The sequence below is a fragment of the Nematolebias whitei genome, chromosome 3 (genome assembly GCF_014905685.2).
Source record: "Nematolebias whitei isolate Nwh7 chromosome 3, NemWhi1, whole genome shotgun sequence".
Lineage (NCBI taxonomy): Eukaryota > Metazoa > Chordata > Actinopteri > Cyprinodontiformes > Rivulidae > Nematolebias > Nematolebias whitei.
Genome location: NC_056500.1, coordinates 38529500 through 38542646, shown reverse-complemented (window position 1 = coordinate 38542646; position 13147 = coordinate 38529500). Strand labels below are relative to the sequence as shown.

General features: G+C 38.7%; 1 protein-coding gene across 1 annotated transcript in view; it reads right to left on the bottom strand.

Annotated features, from left to right (window-relative positions):
• The window catches only part of doc2d (double C2-like domains, delta), a 96340-nt gene that overhangs the window by 17673 nt on the left and 65520 nt on the right, over nt 1-13147 (bottom strand). The window contains exons 9-10 of the mRNA XM_037674943.1: nt 10660-10741; nt 10307-10403 (exon numbers count right to left, since the gene is read on the bottom strand). Of these exons, the coding sequence (XP_037530871.1) occupies nt 10307-10403; nt 10660-10741 (179 nt within the window). The remainder of the gene's footprint in view (nt 1-10306; nt 10404-10659; nt 10742-13147) is intronic.

Here is a 13147-nt window from a genome sequence, read left to right as displayed (position 1 = left end):
TCCGCGTTAATTGATGAATATATCAGAGCATCTGTTCATCTACATATATATATATATATATATATATGTGTGTATGTATGTATGTATATATATATATACACATATATATATATATGTGTGTATGTATGTATGTATGTATGTATATATATATATATATATATATACACACAAATACACAATTGGCTGATTGATGGATAGGCCGCATGATCGGCATGGAATTTTTATTTAAAATAACTCATTTTAAATTATTTAGCACTTGCTGCTCCTTTGTGCAACCCAGAGCTGCAGAAAAAGCTTCCTCCTGTGCCTCTGTTCAGCCCTTACTGCAGGATAACCTTCCTACAGCTGATCAGCTGATCTGCGTGCATAGCGGAGAAGTGGGCGTGGATGAGTGCAGCCTGAGGCAAAGAGCTGAGATCATGATATTCTGTGTGCTCTTTTAGAGCGTTTAGAGTTTAGAAACTTTGTTTAGAATATTGCAAGAGTGTGGGAAGGGTTTAAAATGCATCAATATCTATATCTATAATACTAAAATCAACTACTACTTACTACTTGTATTACTCAGTGTTGCCAGTTGAGAAATGTAGGATTATCGTACTAGAGACATAAAATTATCGTATTTTGAGGTAAATAATCGTACACCCGTCATAACCAAAATAACAAATCTATTGATACACTATAGTAGTGATGGGTCCGCTTCCAGACCGGCTCTGCTTCTTCTTCTTTTCTTTTTTTCTTTTCCTCACTCATGGGGCGGGCGCAGCGGACTATTCAGCCAATCATGGCCGTTGTTCTGAGGCAAACGCATACACGTCACTCATAGGTCACAGTTAGAAAAGCACGATTGACTGCAATTCCCAGCCAGTCGTGCTTCTGTTTGTGGACACAGATGCCTTCAGGGTTCACAAAAAAACTCAGACAGACAGTTGCGACAGGCTGATGACAACTGATTACAACCACACATTCACAGAATGGTCAAATTATCGTATATTTGGCCTTTTTTTGGATTATTGATCGTACATCGTACAGAGGGCAAAATTGTTGTACAAATACGATAATTATCAGACACCTGGCAACACTGGTACTACTATTCCTACTTTGTGGTTTTTCACTTATTGCGAGTCTTCAGGGTACAGATCCCCCGTGACAAACTACTTTGCGGTTCGACTTTTGAGGTCTCACTCTATCGCCTGTTTGTGAACGTACAGTACACAATATTATACAAAAAAAACTGTACCGGACACATGATGGTCAACTTCATTATTACTCACGTGATTGGTACAGTAACAGTACTGTACAGTAAAAAGTTAACCAAAAAATAAAATACTTCAGACAGGCACTGCCATTTTATAGTTTTCTCTCGGTAAGCCTCCACTGTATTCCCACTCATAACGACCACATTTCCCAGAAGCAAACAGTGCCCTGCCTAGAAGCCCCGTTTCCTTCTGCTGAAAAACTAGAGGGAAACTTTTGATCTGATCTGAAATGTTTGGCGCTTATTACAGTGACTTTGACACCCAGCAGATGCAGAGAAGCCACATGGAAACCACAGAACCGGAGCAGAACCGGAGCAGAACCGGAGCAGAACCGGAGCAGAACTAGACCCCCTGACCCATCTGTGAATTCCACATGTAAAATGTGGATTATCAGTCTAACAATTAATTGTCAGTGCATAACAATCAATCGTTAGAGGCCTGGTGGCCACTTGTTATTCACTGAAAATTCTAAAAATATTTAAAAGAAAAGAAAAAAACTCAGCAATATGTAAAGTATGATTCCCCATGATACTTTAAAAGTACAGCACTTTATGTGGTCTAATACTGAGTTTGTGTCAATGTTTAAAAATTGCAAGCTTTTTTATAAATGCATTTTAATTAACATTTTCCTGCAGGATCAATAAAGTTCTATTTTATCTTAATTTGTATAGTGTTATCAACCCAAATTATACATTTTATCCATGCAAAATAGAATTTTATTAGTAGAAAAATTATAATTTCTCTATAAAGATGCACTAAAGTCACATGTGACTGGTTTCTTGACGCATCAGTTTTCTAGTTTTAAACCAGTAGTTCTGTTTCTAAACAGACATGACAGGAAAGATGTGTGGCATCTAACAAATAAACAAAAATAAAATATACTTTCGAAAACAGAAAATAATGTTGGACTCTAAATTCAACTTTATATGTGCACTGTAAATTTTAAAATTGTGAACTCATAGTTTTCACGTGCACATAATAAATGTCAAATATTCTCTTTAGGCTTGTTTTAAGTGAGTGTGGTCGTTAATGGGAATAGAAATGTTTCGGTAGTTTGTGAAAATCTACATGCATGGTTCTTTTAACAACACAAACAAAGCATACATTTTTTGTTGTGTGTGAATATCTGACCACCTCAAAAGAAGGGAAAGGGTTTGAACATGTTCCTCTACAGACGGCAGAAATGATGGATGACGTCGTCACATCTGAAGCCAATACAGACCTTAACGTGCAGCAAGATTAATGACGTCTGTGCCTCTGTCTGTGCTACCAAACACAACTCAAAAAACATTATCTTCCCTCACAAATTAACAACTCTGTTTATATTTTTTCCAGAAATAGTTTTGACCAAATTAGCTCATGTGTTCTTTTTGTCTTGATAAGATTAATGCTGATTTACAATTCAGTAGCTATAAATCCTCAACGACACTCACTTTTATCTAAACGGCTTCCAGCGATGATGTCAGGGAATTTTTGGTCAAAGATTATGGATGTTTTTATTATTATGACTGAGAACATTCTTCTCCTCTGCCCTGAGAACAAGGAGCTTGGTTGTCTCCCAAAACAACCAAACCTTCTCCCAGAACTCGATCTTATCTCTGCCCATGAACCACGTGTTTGTGCTGTGTGTAGGAAGACCACAGCTGGCTTCAAGGACACTCCCTGCACTATGTTGGACTCGGAGCTGAGAGGGATATAAAAGCGAGCAGCTAACATGGCTCGTGGCTTTTTTCTGTGACTGGTTTTCATGCGTATACATCCATGTATGGTTTTATACATGTTATATAACATGTCCGTACATTTTCAATTCAGTTCAACTCATTTATATACTGTAGCGCCAAGTCACAACAGAAGTCGTCTCAGGGCACTGAACAGAAACATTCACATACTGGTACATAAGAGTCAGCTAATAATGTTATTTATCTAAGGAGTGAACAGGTTGCTTTGGGTTTTCACTTCAACCTTACAAGTAAAAGTGCTGGTTAAAAATCTTCACCTGCAGTGATTGTGGTTCCTTTGAGCAAACACCAGGCAATGAGAGAATTTCTCCAACAGATTACTTCCCAGCTTCTCCTCCTTCTGTGGGGTCGTATCCGACTTCAACAACACAAACACGTCAAGGGACGATGGTTGACCTCAAGGCCACCCCCCCCCCCCCCGCAACACACACTTCAGAATGGTCGGATCACTTGGGGTTTATGCATCATGATGGAAATGCTGAATCAGCACTCCTGCTGTTGGTTTTCATATTTTCATACCTTTTATTTTGAAACCTAACTACTGGTTTTTCTCTAAAAAGAAAAGTTAAGTCTGGTCCTCTGGACATTGAAAAAACTAAACAAAACAAAAATGTAGAAACGTTTCGTCTTTCATCATTTCAAATGTTTCTACATTCTAGTTATTTTTAATTTATGTATTTATTTATTGAATGTCCAGAGGACCAGAGGATTATTGAGCGTGCATCAGGATACTTCTTCTTCTGTATTACTAGTTCACCGTTTCATTTATCAGAACGTTCGGTTCATTCAGGAGATGGATTCTGTAACTTTTGATTTTTGTAGCTTTTATACTTTTTAAAATATTAAACTTTATTTACAAATATCCCTGCTATTGAAATGATTGGAACATCTGTTTAAAAGCACAACTATAAATTCTGCTTTAACATTCATTCAACCTTTATTTATACAGGTTAATCCCATTGAGCTTCAGGGACTCATTTACAAGAGAGACCTGAACATACCTGCACTATTTTTATTTTCTTATACTACTTTAAACTTTTAGCTAGCCTTATTCTACTGTTAGCTTTTACCTACCATTCTGTTACATTTAGCTAGCCTTTTGGTGCTTCTAGTTTTTAGCTAGGCGTTTGCTCCCTTTAGCTTTTAACTTGTGCTTTTCTTCATTTTGTTATTGTTCATCTTTTAGCTTTAAACTCATGTTCTGCCTCTTCTAGCTTTAACAACTCAATTTCAACTTCTTGAGCAAATTTAAGCAAAATTATTCAGCACTTAGCATTCACACTGCACTTTCACAGAATATCACATTTCTGCTGTGTGTGTGTGTGTGTGTGGTGGTGGTGGGGGGGTATTTATACTGGACGCTGATGTAATGGCAGCAAAACTCACTCAGAGATTCAGAAAAAGCAGTGAGAAGAGATTCAGGATGAATTGCTTAAGGCAGAATGAAAGAAAGAAGAAGAAAAAGAAACTTATTAAATGAAGCCACATGAGAATCACATGGAAACGAAGACTCTGGGCGCAGAGAATCATTAAGGGGGGAAGCTAAAATGGCTGCAGCACAGAGAGATGCACACAGCTGAGATTATTAGCGAGCCATGCCTCTAACAGATCACAGTCCTTTAGCAGGGCGGACTTCTATCAGCACTTTGGGAAACGAAGGCCTCGAGCAAACAAGTGCTGATTGTGGATGTGCACCTTCTCTTCCTCCGGCTCTGAACCGAGCCTCAGATGCTGCTGCTGGCTGGAAGGAGCAGCCTTCGAGTGTTTGATCTCACAGCCTAAAGCCACTTTTGATGGCATTATAACACAATGCTTTTCCACCTCAGCTCCCTGTGTTCGACCCCCCCCCCCCCATCCCACCTCCAAACAGACAATCGATTAAGTGTTTTCCGAGCCCTCGGGGTGCTGCTGACAAATAAATGGTGAGCAGTCCTGACATTTGTTGCAGGACAGAGGAAGGATGAGGATCAAGTGGGGATGATACAGACGGAGATGACACAAAGCTTTTCAGGTTGGCACAAATTCAACTCTCTTCTCTGTCCACCTATTTTACACAAAACATACATTTGGCTCATGTTTTATTCTACCCAGCCATGTATACGCAGCTAAAAACATTTAGTAAAAATATGTGTTCCCTCACTGCATTTGAACTTTTTAAAAATTAAAATTAAACTACAGTTCTTTCAGCACGCTCAGCTCTATTAACTAGAGCCCAACCGATATGGACATTTTGGCTATCGTCGATACTGATATTGGGAGGGGACGGCTAATGCCAATAACTGATATAATGGTTGGAAATTATTATAAAAAGTAACAATAATAAAATTATTGCTCCCTGCTTCGGCTGTTCGGCTGAATCTGAAAGTGAAACTTAAAATAAATGACTTGAAAGTAGCCCACATGCGCCCTCTGTTGGATACAATGTGCAATTCAATTAGGCTTGTTCCCAGAATTTTTGGGGTGAAAATAGTGTTTATATCAGCACATAAGTTATGATCGATACCAATATGTTCACAAATGCCTATATCGGCCAAAAATATTGGACCTACTGATATATCGGTTGTGCTCTATTAGTAGTTGGCAAAAATACAGCAGAAAAAATATATTTTAAACATTTTCCTTGGTCAAAAGATGTTATCCCTGCTCTGAAGCAGCACATGTGAGTAAAACTACACGAATGCTTTAATACAAACAGATGCCCTTTAGAGATTACCTGCTTGACTTTTTTGAATTGCTAAAAGATGTGCATTAACTTGAAGGTTCTGCAGAGTTGGATTAGTCAGTATCTTACCAGCAACAGAGAGGAGTCAGAAAAATTTCAGTTTAGAGAGTCAGGGAGAAGTTTCCAATGAGGGAGTCAAGCTAAAAGCTAATCAGACTGGGATTTTAGCCAACCGAAAATAAATTAATCTTCCAGGATTTTACAGCAGTTCAACGAAATGTTCTGTTGCTTCGCTCTAACATTTTTTTCATGTGAAACATAAACTGTCAAACAAGCTGGTTTAAATGTACCCAGTCAGCATTTCTGTCTGATGTAAAAGTGACGCAGGATAAAAACCCGTAAGGCATAATTTGCTTCGGCTGTTGTTAAATTTCTGTAATTTCCAGTATTTTAAATAATTTAAATTAACTCTAAAATGGACACCAGTCTGACGAGAAGTTAGTGCAACTTCTCCATAAGAACTGCTTCCTGGATTATCTACAGTGGTCCTTGAAAGTCTGTGAAAACTTTTTAATTTCCTATATTTCTGCATAAATATGAGCTGAAACATCATCAGATTTTCACACAAGTTCTAAAAGTGGATGAAGAGAACCCAGTTAAACAAATGAGACAAAAATATTATATTTAGTTGTTTATTTATTGAGGAAAATGATCCAATATTACATATTTGTGAGTGGTAAAAGTATGTTAACCTCTAGGATTATCAGTTAATTTGAAGGTGAAATTAGAGTCAGGTGCTTTCAATCAAAGGGATGATGATCAGGGCAGCATGGTGGTGCAGTTGGTAGAGCTGCTGCCTCTCAGCAAGCAGGTTACCTTGACTCAAATCCTGGTCCAGGGGCCTTTCTGGGTGGAGTTTGCATGTTCTCTCTGTGCTTCATGGGTTTTCTCCAAGTACTCCGGTTTCCTCCCACAGACCAAAAACATGCATGTTAGACTGATTGGTAACTCTAAATTGTCCCTAGGTGTGAGTAAGAGAGTGAATGGTTGTTTGTCTCGTTTGTCTCTATGTGTCCCTGTGATGGACTGGAGACCCGTCCAGGGTGTACCCCGCCCCTCGCACAGTGATTGCTGGACATGGGCACCGGCGACCCCGTGGCCCAAATTGGAAGAAGCAGGTAAAGATAATGGATGGATGTGTCCATGAACTGAACCTCAAGAGAAAGTGGGTCATGCAGCGACACGACTCTAAACACACAAGTCTTTCTACCAAAGAACGGTTCAAGAAGAATAAAGTCCATGTTCTGGAATGGCCAAGTCAAAGTCCTGACCTTAATCCAATCCAGATGTTGTGAAAGGACCTGAAGCTGCAGTTAATGTGAAGAAGCCACCAACATCCAGAGTTGAAGTTGTTCTGTACAGAGGAATGAGCTAAAGTTCCTTCAAGCCAGTGATCAGGACTGATCAACAGTTACTGGAAACGTTTAGTTGCAGTTATTGCTGCACATAAATTAATGACCAAGTATAATATTTGTCTCATTTGTTTAACTGGGTTCTCAATCTACTTTAGGACTTGTGTGAAAATCTGATGACGTTTTACTTCATATTTATGCAGAAATCTATAAATTCTAAAGGTTTCACAAACTTTCAAGCACCACTGTAAACTGACTGCTGTCCACTGCAGGTAAGACAGTGACTATTGATACAGTAACTTCTCAGCTGAAACAAACCTCTCTTTCAAATGCACCTTGAATGTAAAATGTCCAACAGATGTTTCCACAGGATCTACAATATTTAGGCTTCTTTCTAAACTGAATCGAGTTTGAAGGGAAATGTTGGCAACAACATGTTTCTTATTCAACTCTTGATTTGATCGTCGTAATTATTAGGAAGGGTAAACAATAATGCATCCCATACACTATGTAGCTTGTAAACTTTATACATTTCCCCTCCAGAAACTGTAAGGATGGCACCTTTTGCTGTTTCTGTTTGTGTCTGTGTTTCCCTAGTGTTTCCTCGTCAGTTTAATTGTTGCCACCTTTGTCTCGTCACACCTGCTGTTTGTAATCACGTCTTGTCTTGTCCTTGTATATAAACCTCCTGTCCTGTGTTATTCCTTTGTCGGGTCGTATTCGTTTGGGTCTTCATGTTTCCTGCGTCTTGTGAGTTTCTCCCTGAGCTTCCTGAGTCCATGTAAGTTTTGCTGCCACGTCAGCTTATTGTTTTGTTACCTTTTTTATTTATCATAAAACATATCTATTTTTGTAATCTGCCGAGTTGAGTCCTGTCTGCACAACTGGGTTCGTTCCTGTCCAGCTGATCCTGACAGAAACACTGGGTTTTCTTGAGGTGCACAAATATTCATTTTACTACTTTGAGTTTTCAGCTTGACATTTGCTACTTTAGCTTTAAACTTTTTATTACTTTTAGCTTTTATCTAGAATTTAGCTACTTTTCATTAGACTTGACATTTTTAGTTCTTAGCTTGACTTTTGGTATTTTAGCTTTTAGCTATCTTTTTATACTCTTAGCTAGAATTTAGTTACTTTTTAACTTTTTTTTGTCTTTTTAAAAACTTTTGTCTTTTTGCTACGTTAAATTTTTAGCATGACGAGTTACTAGAGCTTTTAGCTAGCTTTTTAATACTTTTAGCTAGAAATTGGGTATTTTGTAGCTTGCCTTTTGCTACTTTGAGCTAGTCTTTTGCTAATTTATGTTTTTAGCTTGATTTTAGACACTTTAACTATTAGCTAGCTTTTTATTACTTTTAGCTTTTAGCTATAATTTTGCTACTTTAAGACAGACTTGCCACTTTTTGTTTTTCGCTTGATGTTTGTTATTTTAGCCCTGTGATGGACTTGCGACTCGTCCAGGGTGTACCCCGCCCCTCGCACTGTGATTGCTGGACATGGGCACCAGCGACCCCCGTGACCCAAAATAGAAGACGCGGGTAAAGATAATGGATGGATGTTTGTTATTTTAGCTTTTAGCTAGTTTTTTCCATTACTTTTTGATAGAATTTTGCTACTTTAGGCTATCTTTTAAGGCTTTTATTTTTTTGCTCCTGTAAAAAAGTTTTTTTTTCTTGACTTGAGCTACTATAGCTTTTAGATGGTTTTTAATACTATTAGTTTTCTACTTGAAATTGGCTATTTGTAGCTTGCCTTTTGCTACTTTTAGGCTGCTTTTTGCTACTTTGAGCTAGCATTTTGCTAATTTTAGCTTTTAGCTTGACTTTAGACACTTTAACTAGCTAACTTTTTAACTTTTAGCTAGAATTTTGCTACTTCATTTTTTTTTTTTTTGTTATTCATTTATCTTGTCACAGTTAGCAGGAGACTTGGAGCTAGAATTCATAGTGGACAAGAGAAGATAAAAATCCTCCTCATTTTACTGAGGAGGAAAATAAAAAGGCCGAAGGAGGCCGGCGTATGAACAGGGACAATGTTCAGCTGTGGAATGTTGCAGGCCGAGGAGCTGTACGAGCTGAAGGGAAAGAATGAGATGGGAAACAGCTGAGGTAGATGAGACAGGGAGCAAAGTTGAGAGACGGCACAAAGACCAAAATGCAAACACATTACTAGGTTCAGCTGCTTTTATGTTTGCATTTTATTTTTGCTATATTTGTAGCCAGGGTTTTATTTCTAACTTCAACAATTGAGTTTTAGCTTCTTCAGCACTCTGCTCTCTGAAAGTGTTTTTGCAGAATCTGCAACATCTCTTGTCTAACATCATTACTGGCACTAAAACAGTTTGAGTAAAATTTTCTCATTTCCATCCGACTCTCATCTAAACATTGTAAAACCATTGGGTGCATGCAGTTTCTCCGTGTTTTTCAGTTCCTTCTGGGCGGCTTCATAACCTCCCAGTGAGGTGTCAGGGGCAGCACGTCCAACATGCATCATAACTAAATTCAGGCCAGAGTTTTAGCCCTCTCATTGTGTATTGATTGCGTCCTGCTTAGTGTCTCCACTGATCCGTTTTCTCCTCCACAAATCTATCAAATCTCATCTCTTTCAGCTGTTTGACATCATCTGCTCTCATTCTTGCTGAACACCAGTGCTCTGTCCTCTTTATCAACTCTTTTTCTTCATTCTTCAATTCTTTCCTGCCTCAGCTCATGTACGCGACTGACAGGCTGCTGTAGCTGAACCTGTAATGATAATAGTTGTGAGAATGGCTGTTATCCGGAGCTATATGTTATACTGATGGCCCGTTCCACCCAGCGGGGCTGTAACTTACGGGGCTTATCTAAACAGCTAGCATCTTCAGCTGTCACCTCGCACCCATTAAACAAAGTAAAACGCTTCGATCTGAGTTTCTCTCAGCTCACAGGGTGGTGATCCATTCTCTTTAAGGCTCCACACTTGTTCTCCATCACTGTTTAAGCTCCTCACCAGGCCACAGAAGCTGCTTATCAGTCGGATTAAAAGGCAAACATCCGATGTGGTAAATTTAAGAGAAGTATCTAGAGACACATCCTGCTTTTTGATACTTCGTTTCCTTCCTTTTTCACCCCAACTCTTTCTGCTCAGTCGTTCCCTCAGACACCATAATTACCCCTCACATCTTCTCTGCTCCCATTCACGGCCTGCTGTTTACTCCTTTTTCATTTTCCTCTTTACATGCTCAAGAGTCTTTCAGCATACCTATGAAGTCGTTGCTCATTCCCAAGTCGTAGTCCCAGACCGAGATCTCCAGGGTTTTCTTCGCCAGCTGGTCCAAGGATACTTCGTATGAGAACTCCTGTGCAGGTGGTGCACACAAGAGGAAAATTTAAATCAGTCATTTGGAAACGCGGGGCTGAAAAGAGACAGATTTTTGGCAAATGTTATGTGAAAACATGCTCAGATTGATGGTGGAAGCACACGCCGGAGATGACAGGATGAAGAGACTTTCAAAGCCATGCTGCTCACGCTTCATTTTGCAGATCATTCAGGGCTCAGCAGGGAAATCAAAGAAGTCCCTGGGTGTGTGTTTTAGACCAAGAGAGAGGCATTACCTCATTAAATTCAGGATTAAGAGTCTTTTTCTTCACTGTCGTCTTGTACTTTGACTTTTTCCCCATGTCAGGCTGCAGGATGCTGCAAGAAAGAGACAGAACAGACGTACAATTAAAAATATAAAACCAGTAAAAGTAGAGTTTCATAAAATACTGCTGAGTGCAACCAAATAAATTTAATGACATACATGTAGAAACTTTTATACTCTAAGTTTAATGCCAACCTTAAAATATATGACTTTATTTAATTTTATCAATATATATATATATATTTAATGGAAGAGTTGTTTGTGGTTAATGTTTGTTAATGCACCACTACGGTTCTGGTGGATCCTGCTTCTACCAGTCACTTTGTTTAAATGTACATGTGTGTTAGAAACATAGATGCTGTTAAAGTGAAAACCAACCAGTCGTGGATTAAAAGGAGAGAAAAACACTTGATAAGTAGGATTTTAATCACAGACTGTCCTTCCTGAACAAAAAGCCTGCTGGGGTTTCTTAGACTTAATTTAAGTCTTCATAACAGTAAAAAAAAAAAATATATATTATTTGGTCTAAGTTTTCCAGATTTGTTGAGTAAATTAAGCTCAAACCTAACTTAACCACCTCCTATAGTAAAACATGGTGATGGCTGGATCATTCTGAAGGAACATCAAAGTTCATGCTCAATAATCCAGGTAAAAAAAATCCAACAAAGTTAAGTCAGGTCCTCTGGACGGTTTCTTTATTTTGTTGAAACATTTCATCTTTCATCCAAAAGACTTCATCACTTTGGCCATGGCTGCCTCAGACGAGATTGCGGGGGAGAGGGCGGACTCCAGAAACCATCTTATCACCATCCAACTGGTTGACCCACTATGTGAAGGGACTATTAAGACTGAATTTGTTGTGGCTCCTCAGACTGATGGAAGTTTTTGGATGAAAAACGAAGAAGTTTTTGTAAATAAAGGAGGAAACTTTATTTGAATTCATTTTAAGTGGCATGGATATTTTGGGAAACAACTTTTTTTTTGTCTAAAATGTTCATTTCTGTCTCTTCAGAATGAACGTCTGGGTCATTTCTTGATGTCGATAATCATAGTCATGAGAACAGACAAAAATATCACAGGCTTGTCGTCATTATTATTGGCGACCTTAAACTCTTATTGCCTAAAAGCAAACATTAAGTAAAATACTGGTTTAGCTGAAACACTAACAAGGAAAACATTAAAATCCATTATAGTCAAAGTCCCATTGAAGAAAGAATGTATTGATGCTACAACTGTCATATATATTTTTTGTTTTATAAACAACGTTTTTTTTTCTGTAACCTGAAGATTAAAAAAATAGAACGTCTCTAGAGTATTAAGTTGATGTCAGGATTGTGTAAACCCTTAAATTCCTGCAGCTTTAGGCACCACCTGCCCTCCATCTTTGACCTTTTACACAACTTTGTGTCTTTTTAAAGATATTGTTGGAGAATGTTTGCTGCATTGTTGGAAAAGCTCTAACAGATTGTATATTAGGGAGAATCAAGGGCATTAACGGATGTTTTGGCATGTGCTGTGCATACATCACTAAATAAAGGCAACAGAAAGCAAATATTTAAGTAAAATATAATCTTATGTAACATCATATGACAGAACGCCATGAAAGCAGACGAGTTATTCAGCGATCAGGACTTTCTAAACAGTAAAGTCAAATGGTGATGCGAGTATTTTATGACCTTTGCTGTTGGATTTGCAGTCATGTGAACATGAGCCACCAGCACTGCTAGTTTTACATGTTTGACCACCAGCAAAGGACAAACAGAGAACATCTATTGCACATGAAAAAATGCATTAGAAAGATATTTAAAGCATTTTTACTACTTTGTATTATTGTGATGAACCCAGTTAGAGACTAAATGAGACGAAGTTCGTTTAACTCTTTTATGAGACAATTGTGACCCAGAAGGCTTTTTAAAAACAAAATCCAGGGAGAGTGAGGAAGTGAAACATGGAGCTGTGGACCACAGTGAGTTGTAATCATCTGGCAAAGAGGCAACAGAAGGGAACGCCGGAGGGCAAAAGAAGTCGTCGTCAGCATAAATTTTAGCTCAAGATGTTCAGCCGTTAAGATATCTCAGTCTTCCAGCTCCAACGACACCCCCATCCCTCACCCCTTCCCACTGGAGACGAGTCCTGGCCTGACAGCTGAAGCACGAGATGGGCTGGAGGGCTGTCACTGCAGAGCCAGAGTCAAACGGAGTGAAGGATGGACGGATTAGAGGAGAGGAAAAACAAGTGGGAGGGAGGACCTATTAGAAAGCCCACATGAAAAATGAAGCTGACGCACTGAGAAACAATCAGTTTCTTTTAGCGTGACATCAGGTTTCAACGAGTGGCTCTGGAGCTGAATTAACTTTAGGTTAAGATTAGTCCACAGCTATAAATCCACGCTCAGTTCCTCCAGATTAAGAGCTGAGAAAAATATGAGGCGACACTAAAGTGAGTTTAACTCTTCATAT